Raw genomic sequence first — 26904 nt, 5'->3', positions numbered from 1 at the left:
GTCTCATAAAAAATATATCAAAATGTTTTAGGAGCTAGAAAAAAAATACCAAACATAAGAGGGGTGTATAAAAAAAATACCAATCAAATAATTTAGGCGTTATTTAAAATATGTGAGTTTTAGGGGCTTATTTAAACTAGATTAGAATTAAAACTCTTGGTCTATTAATCTACTAATATACGTAGTTTCAAGAATAACTCTTTTCATTCAAATACTATAATTCACCTGTGGACTAATGCAAGTAAATTTTTACACTCGTAAAAAATGACTTTCACACTTCTAGATTTTTATAACCGGCCTGTTTGTTTGCACGAAAGCAATTGTGAAGTAGTTGAAGTAAAAGAAGTAGATGCTACTTCTGCTACTTCCAAGCAAAAAAGTGTGTTTGGTTCTCTGAAAAACTTACTTCCAATACTTCCCTAAATACTTATGTGGCGCCTACGTGTCATCCTTACTTGGTTCTCTGAAAAACTTACTTCCAATACTTCCCTAAATACTTATGTGGCGCCTACGTGTCATCCTTACTTTCAAAATATTTTTCCAACCCTTAATACTCAGAAGTAGGTTGGAAGTAGTTGAAATGCATATTAATTATGACATAAATAAATTTTTTTTATTAATATTTTCTTTATTAGTTACTTCTAACAACTTTTCATTAATAAAATTACTTCCTAATAATATTTCCAAATGTTATACAAATAAAAAAAGTAAATGAAGAGACTTTCATTACTTCTAAAAATATATGAAAAAAAAAAAAATACAATTTCCACTACTTCCTACTTCGTAGCTTTGAAAGTTACTTCTATAACCTACTTTTTACTTTTAATACTTCGTTTATTCAAACGGGAACGGAATTTATGAACGGTGGAAGCATTGACCGTTCCCCTTAACCTATTCCGCCGGCGCATTAGAAACCTCTACGATGGTCCACCCTTCTTTTAATAGCGACCGGTTCGGGTCAAAATCCTCTGACGGCCCAATTAGCAATTCAATCTTCGTTCTTCTTCTCGAATAATTCATCGATGGATCACAGGTTCCGACCTCGGTTCTTTTGCATCTGTTGTTGTTAAGGTAAACCCATTTCTTAGATTAATTTTGAGCTAGATTGGTTTTGTATTTCATAATTTTGTCGTTGTTTGATTGAATAATTGGTCGGTTATTTTGCTATTTGTAATATGTGATTCTTGGTTGATGTCAAAATTGGATTTTTCGTAAAAATTTTGATGAAAGCTGCAAATTTTGGGGTCAGCTGGGATTTTGATTAGTTTCATCGGTTTCATTTTTGTACGTTTAAGCTGGAATCATCTTTTCCTTTGGCATAAAAAAGCCTCGTTCCTCTTACTTTGGGTTTTTAATGGATTTTATTTGAATTAAGTTATTTTTTTGGGAATTATGTACACCGCAGAGTTTTCTGGAAATTACCATGCGAACATTTATTGTAGCTATGAGAGAAATCAACAATGAAACTGGAATTTGTGTAGTTTAATCTCTAAAAATTATGATATATTAAGTATTTTTTCGGGGAATTATGTACACCTCTCAAGTTCTTTCTGGAAATTAGGGGGGGATCACCACCCACCCCGCGTCTCTATCATTGACAGCAATGCAAGTTTGTTGAATATTTTGCTATAGTTATTGTGCATCATAATTATACTTGTCATAGCTTAAAAGGTTATATTACTTGGTTCTTGATAAAGCTTGTGAAAAGCTGAACATTCAATGTTTCCTCATATATGGGCCTTTGTCAAGTGCAAAAGTAGAATAAACGGCGAAAGTGAGTATTTAAAGTGATAATAATGGGTGTTGTAACCTGGGATCTATTGAATTTGGTGCTATTGTAGCATATGCCAGATAACCAATTCAGTTTCTCATTTAGACTAGTTCATTGTACTATTAACTGATAATAGTTCTCATAGACGAGTAGAAGAATTATTTACATTAAGCACAGAGCTACTGCTTTTGGAAACATATGAAAAACCTTAAAGTTGTCTGATAAGCAGGGATTATACGGAGTTAATATTTTGTTTGAAAATTGCAGTGATCTAACAGAGGTCAAAAGGATACAATGTGTATAAGTGATGACAGAAACATTCAAGAAGTGAATTTGGCATAGATGGGAAGGGAGTTGTACATGCATCTTATTCAGAAATATCTGCTTTCAGGGGATTAGTAATGTTTCTTCCCATGTTGGACTCAAAAACTATACATTTTCCAACTATTATTTATAGGCCAATGCAGCCTTCTGATCTTGATGCTCTTGAACAAATCCATGCTGCCTTGTTTCCAATAAGGTGATTCCATTGCACATGGTACACTTTTTTCATTTATGGGTTATTTCGCTATCAGTATTCAACTCTTTCATATTTTGAGATTAGTCCATCAAACATTGAGATTGTTATCAGGTCCCCCAATCATTATGATATTTAAAATTAGTGCACCCGTTACAAAATCCATCCAATCTATTAACCATGGTTGGTTAGTGCTTTATTATGGATGAGAAATTATCAAACTAACCTCACTAAATACTCCCGTGCCCCAAACATCAGGTTTCCCTCTCTCTGGCTTCTGCTTCATCTTTTGAGATAGGGGAAAAAAAATCCTTCTCTATAGCCACCAAAATAAACATCAACATTCTTCTCTCTTGCTTGGAATCAGGTTTGTATTGGTACTAGAAACTGTATAAGTGTTATTTCATTTCAACCCCCCCCCCCCCCCCCCCAACAAAAAAATAAATAAAAATAAAAATAAAAATAAAACCAAATGATTGCTAATGTGGAGGGGCTAATTTCAAATAGCTTGTATGATCTGGGAACAATCTCCAATAGATTTGGGGGACTAATCTCAAAATGAAAGATTTGAGGGAGTGATATTGAAATAACCCTTCATTCTTCTGTGAAACTTTATCGTCCAAAAATGCCTATAGGCAATTTACTTTGCTGAATATTTGTTATAGCTATGAGAGACAATTCTTTCTAAATGTTGTTAACGAGCATGGCATCGTCTCTTGGGCTGCTGTTGTCGTTAACGAGCTTGATGGGCGAGGTGATGAACTTGTTGGATTTGTCACCACAAGGACTGTTGGAGCAAGAGATAGTGAGGTAAGTAAAGAGTCATAATTCATAAAGCCCCCCTAAGATTTGTAGAAATGGTAGAAAATTTCGCTGAAGAACTAACACTTCAAACCCTCCTTCCGTTTAATGGCAAAAATGCTCTTTATCTTTTCTTTAAGGGAAGAAATGAGGATATATTTGTCATTAACAGGTCAACCTGTGTGACCTTGTTTGATGAAAAATTCAAAAGGCAGGCTTGAACGTTCTATTGTTCATGTAAACCATTCTTTTTTTTGTAATTTCCCTTTGAAAGTGGGCGCTTTTTGCTTATAAACACTTCCATTTATTCTAAAACACAGAGACTTCTGTATGTTTTTGTACACATGAAATACAAAGTTCACTTACTTTAGAACACTACCAAGTGTATAGCTACATGCAATAGGGTGTATAACTACATAATATAGTGTATAGCTACATACAATAGGGTGTATAACTGCATACTTTAGGTTCCCTATTCTACGTAGTTATACTATTTGTAGTATGTTTTTTATGTTTAATAATACATCGGTCGAAACAGAAAAACATGGAAAATAGTTGTAGGATATATTCTATATAATGACAATTTTTTATGTATGCTTACTTGATTTTCATTGGGTTAAAATAGACAAAAATAAAGACTGAGAATTTTAAATAAGCATCACTTTATTGCTATTGGGTCAAGATGAACAATATCAGGCAAATTGTGGGTTACATAGTCTATGAAATCGCGAATTTTAAGCTACATTTACTTAATTTCCTTTCGGTTGAAATTAGCAAAAATCGTGGGTTATAGTCCATAAAAATCGCAAATTCTGTAGTAAGCATAATTAGTTGCATTGGATTGAAGCTGAATTTTTTTTCAAAACCATTAGTGCTCATGAAACATGCAAATTTCGAAATACATATCATTGAGTTGAAAGGGATGAAAATGAACAGATTTTGTGGGTTATATAACCCATGAAAATTGGGAATTTAGGACGATACATACTTAATTGCCGTTGGGATAAAATGGACAAAAACGGATAAAAACTGTTGGTTATAGCTCATAAAACCACCAGTTTTGATGTACACATACAGGCATACTTAATTTACATTGGATTGAAATGGACAGAAATGATAATAAATCATTTGTTAAATTCAAGAATTTTGTAATACGCATACTTTATCGTTATTGGGCCGAAACAGATGATAAGTGACAAAATGTGGGTTATAGCTCATTATGTCACAAATTTTAAACTACGTGTATTTAATTACCTTTGAGTTGAAATAGGCAAAAATGAACTAAACTTGTGGATTATAACCTATGTAAATGGCAAAATTTGAACTTTATGCCATCAAGTTGAAATGGATGGAATAAAACAGCTGGTTATAAACCATTAAAATCAAGAATTGCGAACTACACATACTTAAATGAACACAAATGATACAAATTGTGGATTTCTATGAAAAATCTCAAATTTTGAACCATGTGCCATTTAGTCGAAATAGATGAAAATGACTTAAAAACATATGTTATAACCCATGAAATTGTGAATTTTGAGCTATGTGTACTTAATTGCCTTTGTTAAAATAAACCAAAATGTATACATAATTGTGGATTATAAGACATGAAAATTGTGGATTTTGAAGAGTGCTTAATTCCATTAGGTTGAAACAGCTAAAAATGGGCATAAATCATGGATTACGGTCCATAAAAATTTTAATATTGAACTACGTACCATTGAGTCAAAACTAAAGAAAATGAACAAAAATTGTGGGCTATTGCCATTAAAAGTATAAATTTTGAACGACACACATTGACTTAAAATGGATGAAATTGACTAAAACATGGGTTATAATACATGAAAATCGGGAATTTTGAACTAAATTGCTATTGGGTCGAAATGGACAAAAACAAATAAAAATAGTATATTATAACCTATAAAATGTCAAATTTCGATGTAAATATACTTAATTTCCATTGGGTCGAAGCAACCAAAAATGATAAAAGATCATTGGTTTGGGTTATAGCCCATGAAAATTGAAAACTTGAAAATACATATTTTATTGCCATCGAGTCGGAACTTATGATAACAAAATGTGGGTTATATAGCCTATGAAATTGCAAATTTTGAACATGTACTTTCTTGCTTTTGGGTTGAAATAGTCAAAACTTGAAAAAATGTAGATTAATAGCTCATGAAAATAGTAAATTTTGAAGTAAACATGTTTAATTATATTCCGTCGAAATAGACAATAATGTTATAACCCAGGGAAATCACACATTTTGAATACATGCAATTGAGTCGAAATGAAAATAAAAAGAAATTGTGGGTTATAGCCCATGAAAATCATAAATTTTAAACTACATCCATTTTGTCGAAATGGATGAAAATGACTAAAAAAATGTGGTTGTAGTCCATAAAAATTAAGAATTTTGATCTACAAGTACTTAATTGTCATGTTTTGAAATGAACAAAAACGAATTAAAATTATAGTTTAGCTCATAAAATTGCAATTTTAATGTACACATACTTAATTTTATTTGGGTTGAAATAGGCAAGAGTAGTAAAAAAATGTTGGATAGCCCATGAAAATCAAGAATTTTAAAATGCACACACTTTATCGCCATTCAGTTGAAACGAAGTACAAATAGTGAGTTATAACCCATGAAATCCAGAAATTTTAAATGAGGTTTTTTCCCTATAGAATCTTCCTTTATAATTGAATCATTCTATAGAAACCACCTTTGATTGTTTATTTATACGTAAACTACTTGAAATGGTTTTTAGTTGCAATACTACATGGGCTTACTTTTTACAGTCAAGTTTTTTTTCATTTTTCTGTGATAATTAGTTGTTAAATATCAAGTCTATTAGAGAGATGATCCTTTATTGAGTTTAGTTGGGGTCAATTACCAAAAAAGCTTGATTGAAAAGAGGGTCCAAGTGGTTGATTGCAACAAAAAATCCTTTAAAGGTGGTTTATGTATAAATTGACAAATAAATGTGGTTTCTATAGAATGACCTTATTTCAAAGGTGGTTTATGGGGGAAAAAACCTTTTTAACTACATGTACTTAATTGCGTTTGTTAGAACTAAACAAAAATTGGACAAAATCATTGATTATATGATGCCTATGAAATTAGCAAATTTTTTAAAGTAAACATACATAATTAACATTTGACCAAAGCAGCCAAAAACGGGAAAAAATAATGGATTATAGCCCATAATAATCGTAAACTTCGATCTACAAGCTATTGATTCGAAATTCATGAAAATGAAAAAAAAAATCATGGGCTATAGGCGATGGAAGTTGAGAATTTTGAACTACATAGACTTCATCTCTACTTGATGGAAATGGGGAAAAAGGGATAAAGTGATAAACATTGTGGGCTATAGGCTATAAGATCACCAATTTTGATATGCGATTGCTTAGTTCCTATTAGGTCAAAGTAGTCAAAACATTAGAAAAATCATGGTTAATAGTCCATGAAAATCAAGAATTTGAAAATATGCATATTTCATTTACATTGGGTTAAAACGATCAATAACAGACAAAACTCATAGTTGTAACCTATGAAATCGTGATTTTTGAAGTAAATGTGCTTAATTACTTTTTGAGTTGAAACATACAAAATAGACAAAAGTCGTGGATTGTCGCTCATAAAATCTCAAATTTTGATGTACACTTAATTCCTATTGGGTCGAAATTGACAAAAATGAAAACGAGAAATTTTCTAATACGCATACTTTACGTCATTGGGTCGAAATGTACAATATCAGACAAAAATTGTGGGTTATAAGCCATGAAATCACGAATTTTGAACTGTGTACTTAATTATGATTCAGTTAAAATAGTCAAAAATGGTGGGTTATAGCCCATCAGAATTGTGAATTTTGAAGTAAACATACATAATTGCCAATTGGGTCAAAACGAACAAAAATAAACAAGAATCTTTGGTGCCCATGAAAGTCGAAAATTTGTCATCTAGTCAAAAAGGATGAAAACAAACAAATATTGTGGGTTATATAGGTTTATAGCCCATGAAAATAAGAAATGCTTAACTGTCATTCGGTTGAAATTGGCTAAAACATATAAAAATTATGGGTTATATAGCCTATAAATTGCTAATTTTATGTACACGTGTTTAATTCTCATAAGGCCAAAATGGACAAGAATGATTAAATCGTTCGTTATAGCTTTTGAAAATCGGGATTATTGAACTATGCGTACTTAATTGCTATTGGATCAAAATGGACAAAAGCAGATAAAAATTATGGGTTATATCTGATAAAAATCCTAAGTTTTGATGTATGCATGCTTAATTCTCCTTAGGTTGCAATAGGGGAGAAATTCAAGGGTTATGGCCACGAAAACCAATAACTTTTATATATAAATACTTTATTGCTATTGAGTTGAGACAAATAAAAATAGACAAAAATTATGAGTTATAGCCTATGAAAACTAAGAATTTTAAACTTCGCATAATTAGTTGCCACTGGGTCAAAATGGCTAAATACATATTAATATTGTTGGTTATATCCAATAAAATCACAAATTGTTGACACATGCATGCTTAATTCCCATTGTGTTGGAACAAGAAAAAGAAGATAAAAAATCTTGGATTATAGCCCATGAAAATCAAAATTTTGAACTACGAAGGCTTTATTGCCATTGAGTCAAAACAGGCAATAACGAACAATAAATGTGGGTTATAGCCCATTCAACTCGTAAATTTTGAACTATGTGCCATCGGGTTGAAATATTTTAAAATAAAAAAATCGTGGGTTATAGTCTATGAAAATCATTATTTTGTACCACGCGTACCTAGTTGCCATTTTGTGGAAATTGGCAAAAATGGATAAAATTTGTGCGTTAAAGCCCGTAAAATCACAAATTTAAACTACGTTCCACTAAGATGAAATGAACAAAAATAACTAAAAAGTATGGGGTATCACAAAAAATCAAGAATTTTAAACTACATGTACTTAATTGCTATTAGGTAGAACTAGATAGAAATAGATAAGCATTATGAGTTATAGGCCATAAAATCGCTAGTTTTAACATATGCATACTTAATTTTCATTGGATCAAAATGTATTAATACAATAAGCAATCATTGGTTATAGTCCATGAAATTGACAATTTTGAAATACACATATTTTATCGTCATTGAGTTGAAACGAACAATAACGAACAAAAATGTGTTTTATAGCCTGTGAAATCTCGAATTTTGAACTACATTTACTTAATTGCCTTTAAGTTGAAATGGAAAAACAAACATTATGGATTATAGCTCATGAAAATCATAAATTTTGAATTACATGCCATCGAGTTGAAATAGATGAAAAATGAACCAAACAATGGGTTTTACACAGTGAAAATCAAGAATTGTCAACTAAACGTACTTAATTGACATTTATCGAAGTGGACAAAAATGCGTACAAGTTGTTGGTTAGAGCTCATGAAAAATCCCTAATTTTTTACTATGTAGCATGGAGTCAAAATGGGTTATTGTCCATGAAAATTCTCAATTGAACTAAGCACACTTACTTGCTATTGAACTAAGCACACTTACTTGCCATTGGGTCAATGGACAAAAATGAATAGAAATTGTGGGTTATTACCCATAACATAGTAAATTTTAAATAATATATGCTTACTTAAATTTTATTAGGTTGAAATGGTAAAAAACGATAAGAAACGTTAGTTAACCTATGAAAATCACGAATTTTGAGCTACGTATATGTAATTGCCTTTTGGTTGAAATAGAAAAAAAGTTATGGATTATAGTCCATGAAAATTTACGATATTGAACTACACGTATTTAATTGCTATCGGGTAGAAATGGACAGAAACATATAAAAATTGTAGGATACAGATTATGAAATATCACAGATTTTGAAACATGCTATCGAGTTGAAGTGGATGAAAATGAGTAAAAACGATGGGTTAGAGTCAATAAAATCGCGAATTTTGAACTACGTGTTCTTAATTGCCTTTGGATTGAAATAGCAAAAATTGTATATTTTGAGCGATTACGTGAAAGTGGATAAAAATAAAAAAGAAATTGTGGGTTCTATCTTATAAAAATTTTATGTTGTAGTCCATGAAAGTCACAAATTTTAACTATGGGTCATTGAGTTGAAATGGATAAAATGAATAAAAATTGTGTATTATAGTTTATGAAAATCACAATTTTTGAACGTGTCATTGAGTCAAAATGGATAAAAATGTCTAAAAAATGTTATTTATATCACATGAAAGTTGAAAATTTAGAGCTAAACGTAGTTAACTGCAATGGATTGAAATAGACCAAAACGCATGAAATTGTGGGTTATTAGCCTATTATTTCACAAGTTTTGATATATACATAATTTCCATTGGGTCAAATCAGATAAACACTATAAAAATTGTTGTTAAAGCTTATGAAAATTGAGAATTTTGAAACATGCATACTTTAATTCCATTAAGCCAAAATGGACAACAGTAGACAAAAAATAGGCGTTGTAGCCTGTGAAATTGAACTGTGTTCTTAAATGCATTTGGGTCAATTTGCACAAAAATTATGGAATATAGCCCTTGAAAATCATGATTTTTGAAGCGTGCTAAATTTCATTATGTCAAGACAGAGATAAAATGGACGAAAGTCGCGTTATAGACCATGAACATTGCAAATTCTGAACTATGGTCACCGAGTTGAAACAGATGAAATTGAATGAAATCCGTGGAATATAGCCCGAAAATTGAGAATTTTAAAATACGAAAACTTTAGAAACACAATAACGATGAAAATTCGTTGGTTATAGCTAATGAAATTGTAAAATTTAAACTATATACATATGCCTAATTGCCTATTGGTTGAAACAAAAAAATTGTGGGAAGCCAATGAAATTTGCAAATTTTAAAGTAAGCGTACTTATTTGCCATTGGGTCAAAGCTGGAAAAGTGAATAAAAATTGTGGAGCATAACTCATGATACTTGCAAATTTTGAACTACATGTCATGGAGTCGACATGGATGGAGATAAATGAAAATTATGGGTTATAGCCCATGATCCGAACTTTAAAATATGTGTAGTTAATTGCTATTAGGTTTATATTGGCAAAATTAGATAAAAATTATGGGTTAAACCCCATAAGATCGCAAATTTAGACTACGTGTTATTGAGACAATGAATGAAAATGACTACAAAACATAGATTATTGCTCATGAAAATCGAGAATTTTGAACCACACTTACTTAATTGCCATTGGGTCAAAATTGACAAAAACGGATAAATATTGTGGATTATAGCCTATGTTACCTAGGTACTTCTATCATGAAGCCATACGCATACCCAACACGTACCCGACTCTTATCCATACCTAAATTTCATAGACACTCCTTATTAGATGTATGCATAAGTTTACCCAGGAAAATACCCAATTATATGATATATGTTTTAATTTAAAATACTTGTCATACACTTCTTGGACTTATATCCTACACTTCATGTTCATTTTTTGAAACTTATTAGACATAGGTCCAGCTGTCTCAGACTCTCAGCCTGTATTCAAGTTAAAAACTATGATTTAAAATGTTGGTTTTGATTGTCTAGTCAAAAAACAAGTAGTTTCCAATTTATAATAATCACTATAATAAAAGAAGCTTTAAAAATATGATAGGAACTTAATTTTAAATAGCACATGAATTGACAAATAATAAGGATCTTCTGTAAGTTATATATGCGTTTGTATATATATGTATACACATATGTATACATATACATATGTATATATACATATACATACATATGTATACATATACATACGTATGTATACATATATATATGTATATATGTATGTATACATATACACATACGTATGTACACACATACACATACGTATGTACACATACACATACGTATGTACACATACACATACGTATGTATACACATACACATACGTATGTATACACATATATATATATACGTATGTACACATATACATACGTATGTATGTGTACATACCTATGTATATGTGTATACATACGTATGTATGTGTGTGTACATACGTATGTATATGTGTGTACATACGTATGTATATGTATACATACGTATGTGTATATATATATGTGTGTGTGTGTGTGTGTATATATATATATATATATATATATATATATATATATACATACGTATGTGTAAGGTATATCATAGTATACATATACGTTCGTTATATTATACATATAGCGTACACGTACGTATATATATATAATATATAAATATATATTATATAATATATAGTAATACTATATAATATAAATATATATAATATATATAATATACTATATAGGATATGGGTATGATTTGGTACCAAGCACAAAATTGTGCATGTAAGTAGAGGTGGCATATTATATATATATAATATAATATAATAATATAATATATATATATATATAATATTATAGTAATATATATATTATATATGATTATATGAAGGAATCTGGTATGTTTGGGTACCAACACAAAATTTGTGAACTTGGTAGTGCAGAGTTGCTATATTATCTCCCACTCATTCAAATAGGGGGATTCACATTCACTGGGCTTAAATGTGGTCCCCCTAATTGAATGAGTGAATGGGAATGAGACACCTCACTACCAAACACAATAATTGTAATTGGTATCCAAGCATACCATTTTTCTATTATATATATATATATATATATATATATATATAAGTATATATATATTATATATATATTACGCTGTGTCCCCGTACCCTACATTTCACTAATTTGTCGTGTCTCATACCTGCACCTATACCCATTTCCATGCAACTTAGATTATAGCCCACAAGCAAGTTTTGATGTACGCACTTAGTTTTCTTTTGGTCCAAAAAAGATAAAAAATTATTGGTTGTAAACTATGAAAATCGAGATTTTTTAAATATGCATACTTATGACCATTAAGTCGAAACGAACAAGGGCTTATAGCCCATGAAATCTTGAATTGGAACGTGTTAATTGCCTTTAGGTTGAAATAGATAAAAGTGGAGAAATATCGTGAATTATGTAGCCCATGAAAATCTCAAAGTTTAAACTCCATGCCAACACGTTGGAATTGTAGGAAATGAACAAAAAGAAGTGGTTATAAACCATCAAAATCAAAAAATTTGAACTGCACCTATTTAGTTGCCAGTGGGTCGAAATGGACAAAAATAGATAAAAATTATGGGTTGCAACCCATGAAAATAACAAATTTTGAATTATGTCCTATTGAGTCGAAATAGGAGCTTAGGTTATAATCCATGAGAATCTTGAATTTTCAACTGCACATACTTAATTGTCATTAAGTTGAAGTGCAAAAAATAAATAAAAATAGTCGGTTATAGCCAATAACATTACAAATTTTGACGTACACATATTTAGTTTACATTGAGTCAATATGGTCAAATATGTTAAAAAATAGCCAATGAAAATTGGGAATGTTTAAAAATACATATTTCTTTGTCATTGAGATGAAACAGACAATAACGGACAGAAAACATGGATTATAGCCTATGAAATCGTTAATTTTCAAGTGTGTGTACTTAATTGCCTTTTGGTTAAAATAGAAAAAATATAAAAAATCATGATAATTGTGAAGTAAGTGTGCTTAATTTCATTGTGTCGAAAAAGAGAAAAGTAGACAAAAAATATGGGTTATAGCTTAAGAAAATTGTAAATTTTGAACTATGTGTCACTGAGTCATAATAGATTAAAAAAATTATGGGCTATAACCCATGAAAATCTCAAATTTTCTCGTTGAGTCAAAATGGATGAAAATGACTACAAACGTGGGTTATAGTCCATGAAAATTGAGAATTTTGAACTGCACATACTTGATTGTTATTTGTCAGAATGGAAAATTAGATGAAAATTGTGGGTTATTGTCCGTAAAATTGCAAAGTTCAAAGCGTATTTAACTACCATGGGCTCAAAACGTACATAAACAATAAAGATAGTTGGTATAGCCCATTAAAATCATGAATTTTAAACTATCAATACTTTATCGCCAATGAGTTGAAATGGACAATAACAATAAAAAAGCATGACTTATAGACTATGAAATCACTAATTTTGAACTAAGTTTACTTAGTTGAGGTTTGGTTCAAATAGCCTAATGGACAAACATTGTTGGTTATAACATATGAAGATCACCAATTTTGAAGTAAACTTATTTAATTGTCATCTGCTCAAAACAAATATAAATGGAAAAAATGGGTGCTCATGATAATTGCAAAATTCAAATGGACAAAAATGGACAAATTGTTGTTTATAACATATGAAAATCACAAATTTTGAAGTAAACGTACGTAATTTTCATTGGATCAAAAGGGACAAAAATAGAGAAAAAATGGGTTCTAACAAATGGTAATTGTAAATTTTGACATACATGACATTGAGTTGAAATAGATGATAAAGAACAAAAATGTGGGTTCAATAGCCTATGAAATCGAGAATCTTAGAATGCATACTTTAAACAATTTGGTTAAAACAGACAATAACGAACAAAAATCGTGGATTATATCGCCTATGTAATTGAAAATTCTGAACTGTGTGCTTAATAACCTTTGGGTTGAAATAGGCAAAAAATTGATATTAGTAGGCAATTATAGCCTACAAAAATTGCGAATTTTAAAGTAAATGTGCTTAATTGTCATTAGGTCGAAGTAGACAAAAATAGAAAAAATTATGGTTTATAGCTCATAAAATCACAAATTTTTATGTACGCTTAATTCCCATTGGGTGAAACAAATAAAAACGAAAACCTAGAAGTTTCAAATTCGCATACTTTATCAGACAAATTGTGGTTTATAGTTCATGAGTTACAAATTTCAAACTACGTGTATTTATTTTCCTTTTAGTTGAAATAGACAAAAACCACGGGTTATAGTCAATGAAAGTCGCAAATTTTGAAATAAGCTTAATTGTCGTTGGATCGCAATGAACAAAAACAAACCGAAACTATCAGTGTCCATGAAACTTGCAAATTTTGAACTACATGTCATTGTTGAAAGTAGACAAAAATAGATAAATGCTGTGTAAAATATCTCATAAAGCGTTAATTTTGGCGTACGCATAATTAATTATTATTAGGTTGAAATGAACAAAAATGATAAAATTGTGGATTATAGCCCTTGAAAATAGAGAATTTTTAAATACACACTTTATCGCCATTGAGTCTTAGCGGACAATAACCAACAAATCATGAGCTATAGTCCGTTAAAATCATGAATTTGAACTATGCGTATTTAATTGTCATTGAGCCAAAATGGACAAAATAAGATAAAAATTGTGGGTTTTTAATCCCATAAAATCGTAAATTTTTGTGTATGTATACTTAGTCCCATTTGGTTGAAATAGACAAAAATAATAAAAAATGTTGGTTATAATTTTGAACTACGACTAATTTATTGCTATTGAGTCGAAACAGACTATGACGGACAAAATTTGTGGGTTATATTTCATGAAATAACATATTTTGACTACGTGTATTTAATTGTCTTTGGGTTGAAGAACAAAAATGGGAAAAAATTGTGTGGGTTTTAACCCATGAAAACCATAAATTTTGAACTACATGCTAATGAGTCGAAATGGATGAAAATGAACAAAAAAAAATGTAGGTCATAGCCCATGACAATTAAGAATTTAACTGCACCTACTTAATTGCCATTGGGTTGAAATGGAAAAAAAGTTATAACCCATAAAAATTACAAGTTTTGATGTACGCGTACTTAATATCAATTGGTTCGAAACGGACAAAAACAATAAAAATTGTTTGTTCCCGTGAAAATTGAGAATACAAAGTTTATCACAATTGAGTTGAGATGGACAATAACAGAGGCAAAACATGGGTTATAACCCATGAGTTTTAAAGTACATTTAATAACCTTTCGATTGAAATCGATAAAGATGGACAAAAATCATTGATTATAGCCCATGAAAATCATAAATGTTGAACTACATGCCATCGAGTTGAAATGAATAAAAATGAACGAAAAAGTGAGTTATAGACCATAAAAATCAAGAATTTTGAACTAGACGTACATAATTGTCATTAGGTCAAAATGGATCAAAACAAATAAAAATTCTGGGTTTATAGCCTTTGAAATCGCGAATTTTAAACTACGTCTTAATGGTGTTTATGTTGAAGTAGACAAAATTTATGAAAATCATGGATTATATAGCCCATGAAAATCATAAATTTTGAAATGAGCCTGCTTAATTCCATTATATCGAAACCGACAAAATTGAACAAAAACCATGTGCTATAGTCCATGAAAATTACAAAGTTTGAACTACATAATCATAACGAATAAAAATGAATAAAAATCATGGGTCATAACACATGATAATCGTAAATTTTGAACTAGGTGCCATTGAGTCAAAATCGATGAAAATGGCCAAAAAGTGTGGGTTATACCCCATGAAAAATTAAGAATTTTAAACTACACATACTTGATTATCATTTGTTGGAATGGACAAAAACTAATAAAAATTATGAGTTATATCTCATTAACTCACAAATTTTGATGTACCTATACTTAATTTTCTTTAGCTCGAAGCAAACAAAAACTATAAGAGCCCATGAAAATAATTTTTTTTGAAATACACATACTTTATTGCTATTGAGTCGGAACATACAATAACAGACCAAAAACATGTGTTGTATAGCCTATGGAATCACGAATTTTGAGCTACATGTACTTTACTTTAGGTTGAAATTCACCAAACTTGACAAAATTCTAGGTTATAGCCCATGAAAATAGCGACTTTAAACTAAGCTTTCTTAATTACATTGCGTCGAGACACAAAAATTGATAGAAATCGTTACATTCCATAAGAATCTAAAAATTTGAACTATGTTGCATCGAGTCGAAAAAGATGAAAGTGAATGAAAATCGTAGGATACAACCCATGAAATTAAGAATTTATACTGTGTAAACTTTATTGCTATTGGGTCAAGATTTAAACATACAATAACAGACAAAAAGTAGTTGTTATTGCCCATGAAATCACAAATTTTGAACAAAGAGTACTTGCCTATATGTCGAAACCTACAAAAATCTTGGGATATAACTCATGAAAATCATGTATTTTGAAGTGTATGTACTTGCCATTGAGCTGAAACAGAGAAGAATGAACAAAAATTATGTGTTATAGCCCGTGAAATTATAAATTTTGAATTATGTGTCATTATATCAAAATGAATGAAAATAAACAAAAAGTCATAGGAGACTAGTCATTGGGTTGAAACTGGCAAAAACGAAGAATAATTTTCAGTTAAAGCCGATAATATTGCAACTTTTGGTGTACATATAACTTAATTCCCATTGAGTAGAAATAGAGAAAAACAACAAATACTGTGGGTTATATAGATCACAAAAATCGTGAATTTTGAAATATGCATACTTTATTGCCATTGGGTTAAAATGGAAAACAAAAATTTTGGATTATAGCCAATGAAGTTACGAAATTTGAAGAAGTGTACTTAATTGCCTTTGGGTTATAATAGAAAAATCGAAAACATGTTGTGGGTTATAGCTCGTGAAAATTATGAAATTTGATATAAGCATACTTAATTGTCATTAGGTCGAAGCAGAGAAAAGTTAACGAAAAACATGAGTTATAGTCCATAAAAATCATAAATTTTGAACTATATATGTCATTAAGACAAAACATATGAAAATGAACAAAAGTTGTTGGTCATCAGCCATGAAAATTGAGAATTGTTAACTATGTGTACTTAATTGCCATTAGGTTAAAATTTGCAAAAATAGATAAAACTTGTGGGTTGTATCCCATAGATCACAAACTTTTAGATATGCATACTTAATTCCCATTAAGTCGAAATGGATGAAAATGTATACAATTTGTGGGCTATAGCCTATGAAAATTGGGTATTTTAAAAGGTGTAGACTTAATTCTTATTAGGTCTAAACGATAAAAAATGATAATAAATCGTGGGTGTACCCCATGTAAATCTAGAATTTTGAAATTCACATACTTTATCGCCATTAGGACAATAATGGATAAAAATCATTGATTAAACCCATTTGATCGTGAATTTTGAACTACATGTATTTAATTTTGTGTTGAAATAAACAAAAATGAAAAAAAAATCATGGATCGTGATTTTGAAGTAAATGTGCTTAATTGTTATTGGGTCGAAATGGACAAAAATAGACAAAAATCGTGGATTAGCCCGTGAAAATAGGAAATTTTGAAGTAACATACTTAATTTTCATTACGTCAGAACAGACAAATGCGGACAAAAATTGCAGGTTGTTGCCCATGAAAATTGCATATTTTGAACTATGTGTCAATGAGTCAAGACGGATGAAAATGAATAAAAATCGTGAGGTACAGTCTACAAAAATTGTAAATTTTGAACTATGTGCCATTGAGTCAAAATGGATGAAAATGAACAAAAATTATGGGCTATATCTCATGGAAATTGGAAATTTGAACTACGCGTAATTAATTGTCATTTGGTCAAAATTAGCAAAAAGCAAATAAAAGATTGTCGGTTATAGCCGGTAAATCGCAAACTTTTATGTGGGTCAACACTGACAAAAACAAAAATCGTTGGTTATAGCCAATGAAAATCGAGAATTTTGAAATAAGCATAGCTTATTGGCAATAACGGACAAAAAATGTGGGTTATAGTCCATGAAAACGCGAATTTTGAACTACGTTTATTTAATTGCCTCTGGGTTCGTGGATTATAGTCCATGAAAATCGTGAATTTTATAGTAATTGTGCTTAATTCCATTGCGTCAAAATGGACACAAATCGTGGTTTACAACCCATGAAAATCGCAAATATTGAACTACGTGCCCTTGAATCAAAATGGAATACATAGAACTACGTGGTTTTAAGGTAAGTGGGGGTAAAAGTTTGGGTTTATATGCAAAATTCCCAAAAATGTCTAAACTAGCTAATATCTGCATATGTAACTGTTTCACACAGGTGGATGATTTTCTACTATATGATATTTCGAGGAAAGATGCAACGCTAGTGTATATATTGACTCTCGGTGTGGCCGAACATTATCGGAACCTTGGAATAGGTTGATATATTATATCATATTTCGGATTTCAGCGAGTATTACTTTGTCCACGTGATTGACTGTATTCATTTAATCTTATGTTCTGCAGCTACTTCACTTATCCAAGAAGTTATAAAATATGCTTCGAGTATTACAAGTTGCAGAGCCGTTTATCTACATGTTATTGCTTACAATCATCCAGCCATCCATTTTTATAAGAAAATGCTCTTTAAGCTTGTTAAAAGGTTACAGGAATTCTACTACATAAACGGGCAACATTATGATTCGTACTTGTTTGTTTACTATGTAAATGGTGGCCAAGCTCCTTGCTCTCCGCTGTAAGTAAATGTTCTTTACTCTGAACGAATAATAATTGCCGTATAATTTTTATTTAACTGTAGCATGGTGTTGGTGATTTGAAAGTGTGCTTGACATTATATGTAATTATATACTTTTTATCAACTTCAATAGAAGTAAGATGGCAAAACAATGTAGTATGGGCAGTTATCTCTTTCAAGGTGTCATGTAGAGAGATAATTTAATTTAATTATGAAGCTTTGAACTTCCCTTAACATTAAAATCCCTAATTTGGTGATTCATGGGAAATCTTCAGTATAGAGCAAAAGACTTTTAAGCCACCAGCACTCTTAAGAACCTTGATTTGTGCATAGAATGGACTATTTGTTTCCTTTATTAAACGTGTGTCATTGGCAGAGGCTCTGCACGGACATCTGCTATTTAATCTTCTACCGCATTTGACTTTCTTCGTGCCATTACCATCTACGTAATATAATTGTAGATAGAAACCCTGAGTGAATTTCTTTTGACTCTTCTACCCCCAGGAGGTCTATTGGTAACAAAAACAATCTCTCTTTCTCTAAGAGTCAAAAGAGCCGGAATATTTCAATCAGGGGTATGTGCAACAATAGAACTGCATGGGATCTATCTATCCACAACTGGGCGATATCAAGGGGTCTATCTGCAATTTTCGTCCATACGATGAAGCTACCTTTGTTTCAATTTGCTTTCAAGAAGTTATCGTGTGGTTTATATACTCAACTCCCTCCTCTCCTTGGTATCCCTCAACAGTTTTCCCATGTTTCTTAATGCAGGCAAATTATGGCAGCAGTTGCAGCATACTTTAAGGGCATATTGAAGTCCCTGTCAGAGAAATTCTGGAATAACGATGAGAGGAAGATTTCAAGATGGTCCAAGTGTAAAGAAACCAGTACTCTCCTAGTCACACAAAACTCGAGAATCTTGAGTCCAGATAGTCCTATGTGCGACGCTGTTTAAAAGCAATGGGATCAAGGATCTGGGTATATCGAAGGCTTGCTTCAAAATTTTGGATGATTGCGTGACCATCTCATTGCTTTCAGTCAATTTAGTGTTACATAATGTATTATACATGTATAACTGTTTTTGAGCTTCATGCACATTCGTCACATATGTCTTCTTTGTAGAATTTTAGCTGTTGTATCTTAGTTTGAAGTTTGGAGGAAATAAAATTATTTTTTCCCTTTATGCAATGGAATATGGTCTGGGACTTATGATAATTGGTCTTTGTAAAGCATAAAAGAATATGCTTTTGTTTCATAAGATGATCTATGAATACGTGAGATAATGGTAAAATTTATGTCATGTGGGCTTTGGAGAAGAATAGTTGGAAGGTATGATTTTTTTGAAGGAGTAATAATCGATCTCTTTAAAAACAATTTTGCACTGTGTAATAACAAGGTTTCGTGGTGTAGTTGGTTATCACGTCAGTCTAACACACTGAAGGTCTCCGGTTCGAGTCCGGGCGAAGCCAGTTTTATTCATTTTATTTTTATTTTTTACTGAATTTTATATTTTTCAAGTGTTTTTACTTGAGTCTTGACAAAGTTATTTATATAAGTTGACTGTAATCCGTGTTTTTAACCTTCACCTGGTTCGAGTCCGAGCAAAGCCAGTTTCATTCATTCTTATTTTAATTTTTTTACTGAATTTTATATATTTTTAGTGTTTTCAGTTGAGTCTTGAGAAAGTTATTTATATAAGTTGATTTTAATCCATATTTTAACCTTCACTTGGTTGAGGCTTCTCTGAATCCTTATAAACTAGAGATAAATACATGGATCAAACTTTAATGGTCCCATTAAGTCTATATAATTCTAGCCCCTTTTTTTGGAAAATTTAAATGTTTAATTATCATCAAATCACTTATCATTTATATTGCTCTTACTATAAACAATCTCCACTACTTCCTAAATAATAATCACGGAGACAATACTACCTAAATCATAACCATTTATGATTAAATTGTTATGTCTTATTTTGATAAAGAAAAATTAGAAATTAATCAGTTCAGTTCACATAGAACAGTTAAGTTGTACTAGAAAATTTATAATTGTCTAAAAATTATTAGACTAACATAGTTTAGAAAATGATTTTTCTTTATTAAAATTACAATGTACAAATACGCGTTCACATTTCCCTCATATTGCAGGATTACAGGACTAAGAGATGAACATAGAGCGTACCTTTTACTAAGTACGCATATTAATTTTCTTTTTATATTTCTCAATTCTAGTTCAATTTCAAATGGTGCTTTCAATTCATTATTTATTTCTTTGTCTTTTTACAAACTCATACCTTCTGTTACATGGCCAAACAAGTAAAACACATTACATTAATGTTTATTCCTACATGTGACAAGCGACTTTTATATACAAAATATCGCACCATAAAGATTAAGCTTGCATCAGATTTGCTTGTGCACATGAAAACCTAGCAAACCTCAAAAGAAATTGCCTCAATTTGGAAGGCCCTCTGTCTAGAGGAGAGAGGGACCAAGAGTCCTACTGGACCCCTATCTAGTCTCGATTCATATCTAGTCTTGTCAATATCTTTTTTGCATACATATTTTATCAGCGTAGTCCGCATAAAAAACACTAAAAACAATTGAAATCTCCAAACTGCTTTTAGACGCCCCTTTTATATGGTACAGAACATCTTATTCGCATGCGAGACGTTCTGATAAGATTTGTACTCCAACACCACTAAATTCCTTCTGACAACATACTTTGTATTTTGTGCAACAACCGTCTAAATTCTCAGTACTTGCGTCAAACAAATCCAACCAATTTAATATATGCTGCAACTCCTTAAAATATCGAAAAAATGGTTTAAACTCTTTCACGACCAATTTGTTTACTTCATCGATCAGCAGCTTGGAGTTTTCATGTTCTCTGAATTCATGTTGGTTATTCACGATTTTTAAGGTACGATTTATTGCCATTTTCTCTTTGTTATTTTAAAGATTTGCCCCGATAGGATTGCAATTCTACTGGGGAAAATAAATTAAAATTCCCTAATTAAAGATCATTCCTTTCTTTTCTATATTTGGGGTATATGAGTTAAAATTTTCATAATTCTAACAATTTTCATGTTAATTGTTTAAATCTATTATACAAAATACAAAATTTCAGTGGATTGAGTTTTTTTTTCTTTCTTATTAACCACAATTTCTTTGCTGGATAATTTCTTATTTAGAGAGCATTGCTTGTCGATAATTTCCATATCGATCTATGGGTAAGAACTATGATTATAGTTGAAGCCTCTTGAATCCATGTTACATTGGAGATTGACTGTTGTGTAAAATTTAAATAAATTATATTTAGTACTTCAGATAAAATTAAATTACGGAAAGATTTACCTAATTAGCCAATAAATCTTTTACGATCAGAAGACTGTTCAATCCTAATTTTTCTGCAAGTTAGATGGATGTGTTATTTGATCTGAGTTATTTAATTTATTATGATCTATGCAAATGATATGTCACAAACATTTGCAGAATATTTGCAAAGATAGTTTTTATTCCATCCAACCGATTAGCAATATAATTCAACTTGTACACATGCTTAGTTGTACATAACATTGTATGTTATGTATAATGTCCTCAACTTTAGGAAATACTCGAATACATAACATTGTTACTTTCCCGGCCTATATTTCAAAGGTAATTATCTTTATTTTATTTTTTAAAAATCCTGTCTCCAAGACTAATTTATTTTACTTGCAGATGAATCTATTATTTGTTCAGGACTTGCATAAAACCTCTAAACGAATGACTACCAATTAAAAATTACTTACTTTTTTTCTTCTTCTCCAATATGCATATTTTATAACCTATATATTTTCTCCAATTTGAGGGCCTAGCGCGTATCCTATTTGTATTAGAAGAGTAATTAAAAAAAATATTTGCCTGGCCCCACAAAATCTTTTTTCATGAAACTGGGCCAATAAGACTAGAGTTGTTCCACAATGAGGTATCATTCAAAACCCTAATCTCTCACAAAACTATATATAATCCTTCTCGCTGAATCGATCAAAGAAGCCAAATCTCCATCAAACAAACCCTGTCACAATTCATCATATATGCATAGCTATAACCTTTCAATTACCTTGCATCAATCACCTATATTCTTCTTTTATATATAACAAGTTCCAAAAACCCTAATCTCCGAAAACCCTAGAAAAACCCTAGCACACTTTGAAGATTTTCGCCCTCCAATCACCATTCATTGTCCAATCCTCAAAACCCTTTTAACCATCTTGCATAAATCACCTGTATTCTTCTTTTGAAGCCCTAATTACCCCCAAAAAACCCTGGAAAAACCATAGCACACTTTGAACACCTACACATTTACTCACTAAACAAGACCTTTAAAGCCCTAATTACCCACAAAAACCCTAGGAAAACCCTAGCACACTTTGAACACCTACACATTTACTCACTAAACAAGACCTTTGCACCCTCTTATACAGGCCAGGTGAGATCTCATCATCATCATCATGAGAACAAAGCATCTTGTTCCAATTAGAAGCGATGACGTCGACTTTATTAGCAACCTCTCTGATGATCTCTGCAGTCTCATCGTCTCCTTCCTCCCAATGAAAGAAGCAGTGGCAACAAGCACACTATCAAAGCGATGGCGATTTATTTATGCCTCTTCTCCTTCTCTAGACTTCGACTTCTCTCTTTTCCCTAAATCAAGAGGAAGAAAGCAAGCATTCAGTGACTTTGTGGACAAAACCCTAGAGCTTTTCTCCGGTGAAGGGCTACGTAAGTTTCACCTCTCAATGGAAGATTACGGAGGTTATGAGCCTCGTGTTGAGGATTGGGTAAAGTTTGCAATTGATCATGATGTTCAAGAACTTGATATTGGATTGCCTAGAGGAAGGTTATCTAAAATCCCTGATTTGGTGTTTCGGTGTGGATCATTGAGTGTTTTAAATTTGAGGATGAGTGACTATGCATTTGAGTTGCCTCATCCAGTTGGACTAAAGAAGTTGAGATCTCTTGAGATCAGATCGGTTCCGTTGATGAAGGGGGAGTTCTTTAAGGGTGTTTTTGAAAATTGTATGTTGATTGAAGAGATTGTGATTGAGAAGTGCAAAATTGATGCTCTAGAGATTGAAAGCAAAAGTCTAGAGAAATTGACTGTGTTTGGTTGTGAATGGGTGAGCCCGGGAGAGATGAAGATTTCAGCATCGAATTTGAAGTGTTTTAATTATATTGGTGAAGTTGTCAATCTACATTGTTTTGTGAATTTACCATCTTTGGTTGAAGTAGTGTTGAATTTGAATGTAAAATCTTGTGCATATGAAAGTGATGAACAATGCTCACCACTCTTGGTGAAATTAGTTCAAATGGTTGGGAATGCAAAGGTTTTAACACTATCTCCATGGTGCATTGAGGTACAAGAAATTTCCCAAAATTCTTAAGTTAACCAAGTTAATTTATTACTTGTTTCTTACTTAACCACTAATTGTTTGTTTGTTTTTTCAAATTTTGAAGCAACTTTGTAGAGTGAGGAATTTATCAAAATGTATGAAAGCACAAGGAGAGAATGTGAAGGAATTGGTTCTCTTACTTGTGAGGAAAGAAGATTGTGTCCAGTTGGTGTCTCCTTTGCTTAGGAGTTGTGTCAATGTGGAAATTCTAACAGTTTCAATCCTAGTAAGCATTTCCATAATTTCTCCAAACTATTAACGTTTTTTTTTGTTATACAAGTTTCAATTTATTTAGAATTATTTCTTACTATATTTACAGTAGATTTTTTTTTGGTCGACGTCAATGAATGAGAACTTTATTCATCACCAAGTGTGGAAATGTATGCGCACATCAAAGTTACAAGAAAGCCAAAGACTGGTTATATAAACCAAGTCAACATTCTTTTACGAACTCTCATTGTAATCTTTCATATGATGTGGTATATTTTCATTCAAAATATTTGTGTATATACAGATCTTCACCGCACGAAATAGTTGCTCAGGTCCACGAGCTTTCTGCTGAAAAATTCTTTGATTTCTCTCTTGCCATAGCAGATAAACAGATACTGACAGAGCAATTCTCTTCAACTTCTTTTTGAAGCATTTTCCCCTCAAGTTCCTGTTGTACCAATTGAAAATCTGGTTCCAATTGCAGTTGAATTTCAGCCATTCCATCACTTTTCTCCAAACACTCGCAGAGTATTGACAATCGAAAAAGATATGTTGACAGGTTTCTATTTGGCGATCACTTGAGCACAATATACACTGATTTGAGCTTAACACTCTCATTTTGCACAATCTTTCTTGCGTGAGTAACCTAGAGAGAGAAGCTAGCCACAGGATGAATGAATGTTTGGGGGAAATGCCACCCCCCTCCCCCCATATAGTCCCTGATCCTTCAGACAAAACAGCCTGTTGCTGAAAAAATACCCTGTAAATCGACGATATACTGATATTGCCATTGACACAGCTACCATTAATTGCATTCAATAAGTTGTCAACACTTCTCATCTTATCCCTCATCATGTTTCTAGCTTTTAGGAGCTGTTTCTACATCCATGAGTCACATTCTTTAGCCTGCACTTGCCAGATTTTACATGTGTTAATATTCATTTTGATTGCTTTGTTTTCCTACTTAATTTATTATTCATCTATGTTACATGCAATTGTTCAATTCCCTTGGCATTTGAACGTGTTAAGTTTTCCTACTTAAATTATTATTCGTCTATGTTACATTGATTGTTTTGTTTTCCTACTTAAATTATTATTCATCTATGTTACAAGCAACTGTTCAATCCCCTTAGCATTTGAACGTGTTAAGTTTCTAATGCAATGTAGAAAATATCAATATAAATTTCAATTCTCTCTCATTTTAGTTGTTTGTAGCTTAATTTGCATGTTGTTTTTGTTGACAATCATCATCTGAGAAACTAATTAGATTTCATACTCTTAATTCTTTAGCCATCCCAATCGCTGCGACGAGGATTTTCTAATGACAACAGTGGTGATCAAGATGAAAGAAACCTGAACATAAATGGCAAAATGAAAAATCTGAAGACTGTGAAACTTGAATACATTGATGAGAACAAGACTGGGCTTGATCTAATCAAGTTTTTGCTGAACAATGCTCATGCACTGGAGAAGATGACCATTGTACCTTCAAAGGATGGATTGGAGCATGCTAAGTTTAGGCAAAAAGTTTCAATGTTTCGAAAGGCATCGAAGAATGTTAGAGTTGAATACTGTACTTCAGTTTGATAGCTTTCCTGTTTTCTGTTTCATAACATCATTTGGAGTGGAGTTTGTGATGTGTAACTAATTTCATGTATCTGGTTGTATAATTTAATGGTTGAATGCAATATTTTACCTTTTCTGTGATATTTCATGCTTTTTTTTTGTATGGGTGATTCTTGAGATCATGTAATTGTTTGAAAGTAGTAAATCTAGTCATATATATACATAGGACTGTGACAGATTTCTAGAGTACTGTATATTTCATTATACTTGTACATTGTTGCAGGCAAGCAATATCAGTTGACAGATTTCTAGAGTACTGTATATTTCATAATACTTGTACATTGTTGCAGGCAAGCAACATCAGTTGCTACGTTAGAAGAATCTAAACATCTTTCACATCAGTCTTAAACAGTACTTATTAGATGAACGTGAATTCATGTGACTTTATCAAGAAAATTCTGCAAGTAATTAAACTGATTGATTAACATCTAGTTGGTAGTTATAATGAACTGGATGAGCAGTATGTATAATGTGACCTTTTCCAGTTTGCCACCTGTAGCCTGACATAAAGTTCTACAGTGCTTAGCATAAATGAGTTTTTTCTTGAAAACAACATAAAGTAGATAACTAGATATATTGTGTATCTAATTTCTCTGGGTAATAAATTTTTTGGACATCTTTAATTTCTTATTTGGACCAGCCAACAATTCTGATAAATATACATCAGAAAAAGAGTAGAATAAAAATATATTTTATAGTTCAATGTTGAAGAATTTAAAGCATGAAATACATAAATGCAGATAATTCAGTCATTAAGTAGTAGTTAGTCCTATGTGATTTAGGTATTTCCTTATAAAGCGACTTATAATTTAGGAATTTGTTTTGATGATTTCCTGCTGTTTGGTGAAAAATTTGTAGTAAAAAGAAAAATTAAAAGAAATATATTTGATTTGTATTCTCTCAATCTCAATTACAATTTGGATTTCCGATTATAAAAGAGAGGAGAATTGATCTGAATTCTCCATTTTGTTTAATTCTGGGTTCTTCACGGTGGCGATGGAGTGCCTCCCTCGAATGCTCGCGTCGAGTTTGCTCTCCGTTGACGATCCGAATGTCTTGATTCACTAGAACGATATATTCTCCTCACGACTTGACGCTGTGGAGAACTTGCGTGCCAAGTTTGCAACTCTGAACGAGTTGATAACT

General features: G+C 31.4%; 2 protein-coding genes and 1 non-coding gene across 6 annotated transcripts; all 3 read left to right on the top strand.

The window, feature by feature from the left end:
• On the top strand, positions 977–19673 carry LOC109825309 (histone acetyltransferase MCC1-like). 4 transcript variants are annotated; one of them, XM_020392143.1, is made up of 7 exons: positions 977–1071; positions 2039–2291; positions 2954–3098; positions 18066–18165; positions 18254–18482; positions 18987–19057; positions 19257–19440. In XM_020392143.1, the coding sequence occupies exons 2-7, from the start codon at positions 2173–2175 to the stop codon at positions 19298–19300; spliced, it is 708 nt and encodes a 235-aa protein (XP_020247732.1). In that variant the 5' UTR covers positions 977–1071; positions 2039–2172; the 3' UTR covers positions 19301–19440. The 4 variants fall into 4 exon arrangements, with proteins under 4 accessions (XP_020247732.1, XP_020247731.1, XP_020247730.1 ...); XM_020392142.1 differs by having other exon boundaries at positions 18987–19117; XM_020392141.1 differs by lacking the exon at positions 18987–19057 and having other exon boundaries at positions 19257–19673.
• Positions 19881–19954, top strand: TRNAV-AAC. Its single transcript has one exon. It is a non-coding gene; the product is annotated as a tRNA-Val (tRNA).
• Positions 22543–25789, top strand: LOC109825590 (F-box/LRR-repeat protein At4g14103-like). The gene is made up of 3 exons (XM_020392451.1): positions 22543–23886; positions 23987–24148; positions 25423–25789. Exons 1-3 carry the CDS (start codon positions 22981–22983, stop codon positions 25717–25719), a joined length of 1365 nt encoding a protein of 454 aa, XP_020248040.1. The 5' UTR covers positions 22543–22980; the 3' UTR covers positions 25720–25789.

This window comes from Asparagus officinalis, chromosome 10 (assembly GCF_001876935.1).
Source record: "Asparagus officinalis chromosome 10, Aspof.V1, whole genome shotgun sequence".
NCBI lineage: Eukaryota > Viridiplantae > Streptophyta > Magnoliopsida > Asparagales > Asparagaceae > Asparagus > Asparagus officinalis.
This window is presented reverse-complemented; position numbering and strand designations above follow the sequence as displayed.

What these genes read in the sequence shown, in the direction of transcription:
- LOC109825309 (XM_020392140.1), top strand. Translation starts at nt 2,173, where the DNA reads ATGTTTCTTCCCATGTTGGACTCAAAAACTATACATTTTCCAACTATT. An exon ending in TTATCGGAACCTTGGAATAG is followed by an intron (nt 18,166 to 18,253) that starts GTTGATATATTA and finishes TATGTTCTGCAG; the next exon opens with CTACTTCACTTATCCAAGAA. An exon ending in CAAGCTCCTTGCTCTCCGCT is followed by an intron (nt 18,483 to 18,986) that starts GTAAGTAAATGT and finishes TTCTACCCCCAG; the next exon opens with GAGGTCTATTGGTAACAAAA.
- LOC109825590 (XM_020392451.1), top strand. Translation starts at nt 22,981, where the DNA reads ATGAGAACAAAGCATCTTGTTCCAATTAGAAGCGATGACGTCGACTTT. An exon ending in TATCTCCATGGTGCATTGAG is followed by an intron (nt 23,887 to 23,986) that starts GTACAAGAAATT and finishes CAAATTTTGAAG; the next exon opens with CAACTTTGTAGAGTGAGGAA. An exon ending in TTCTAACAGTTTCAATCCTA is followed by an intron (nt 24,149 to 25,422) that starts GTAAGCATTTCC and finishes TTAATTCTTTAG; the next exon opens with CCATCCCAATCGCTGCGACG.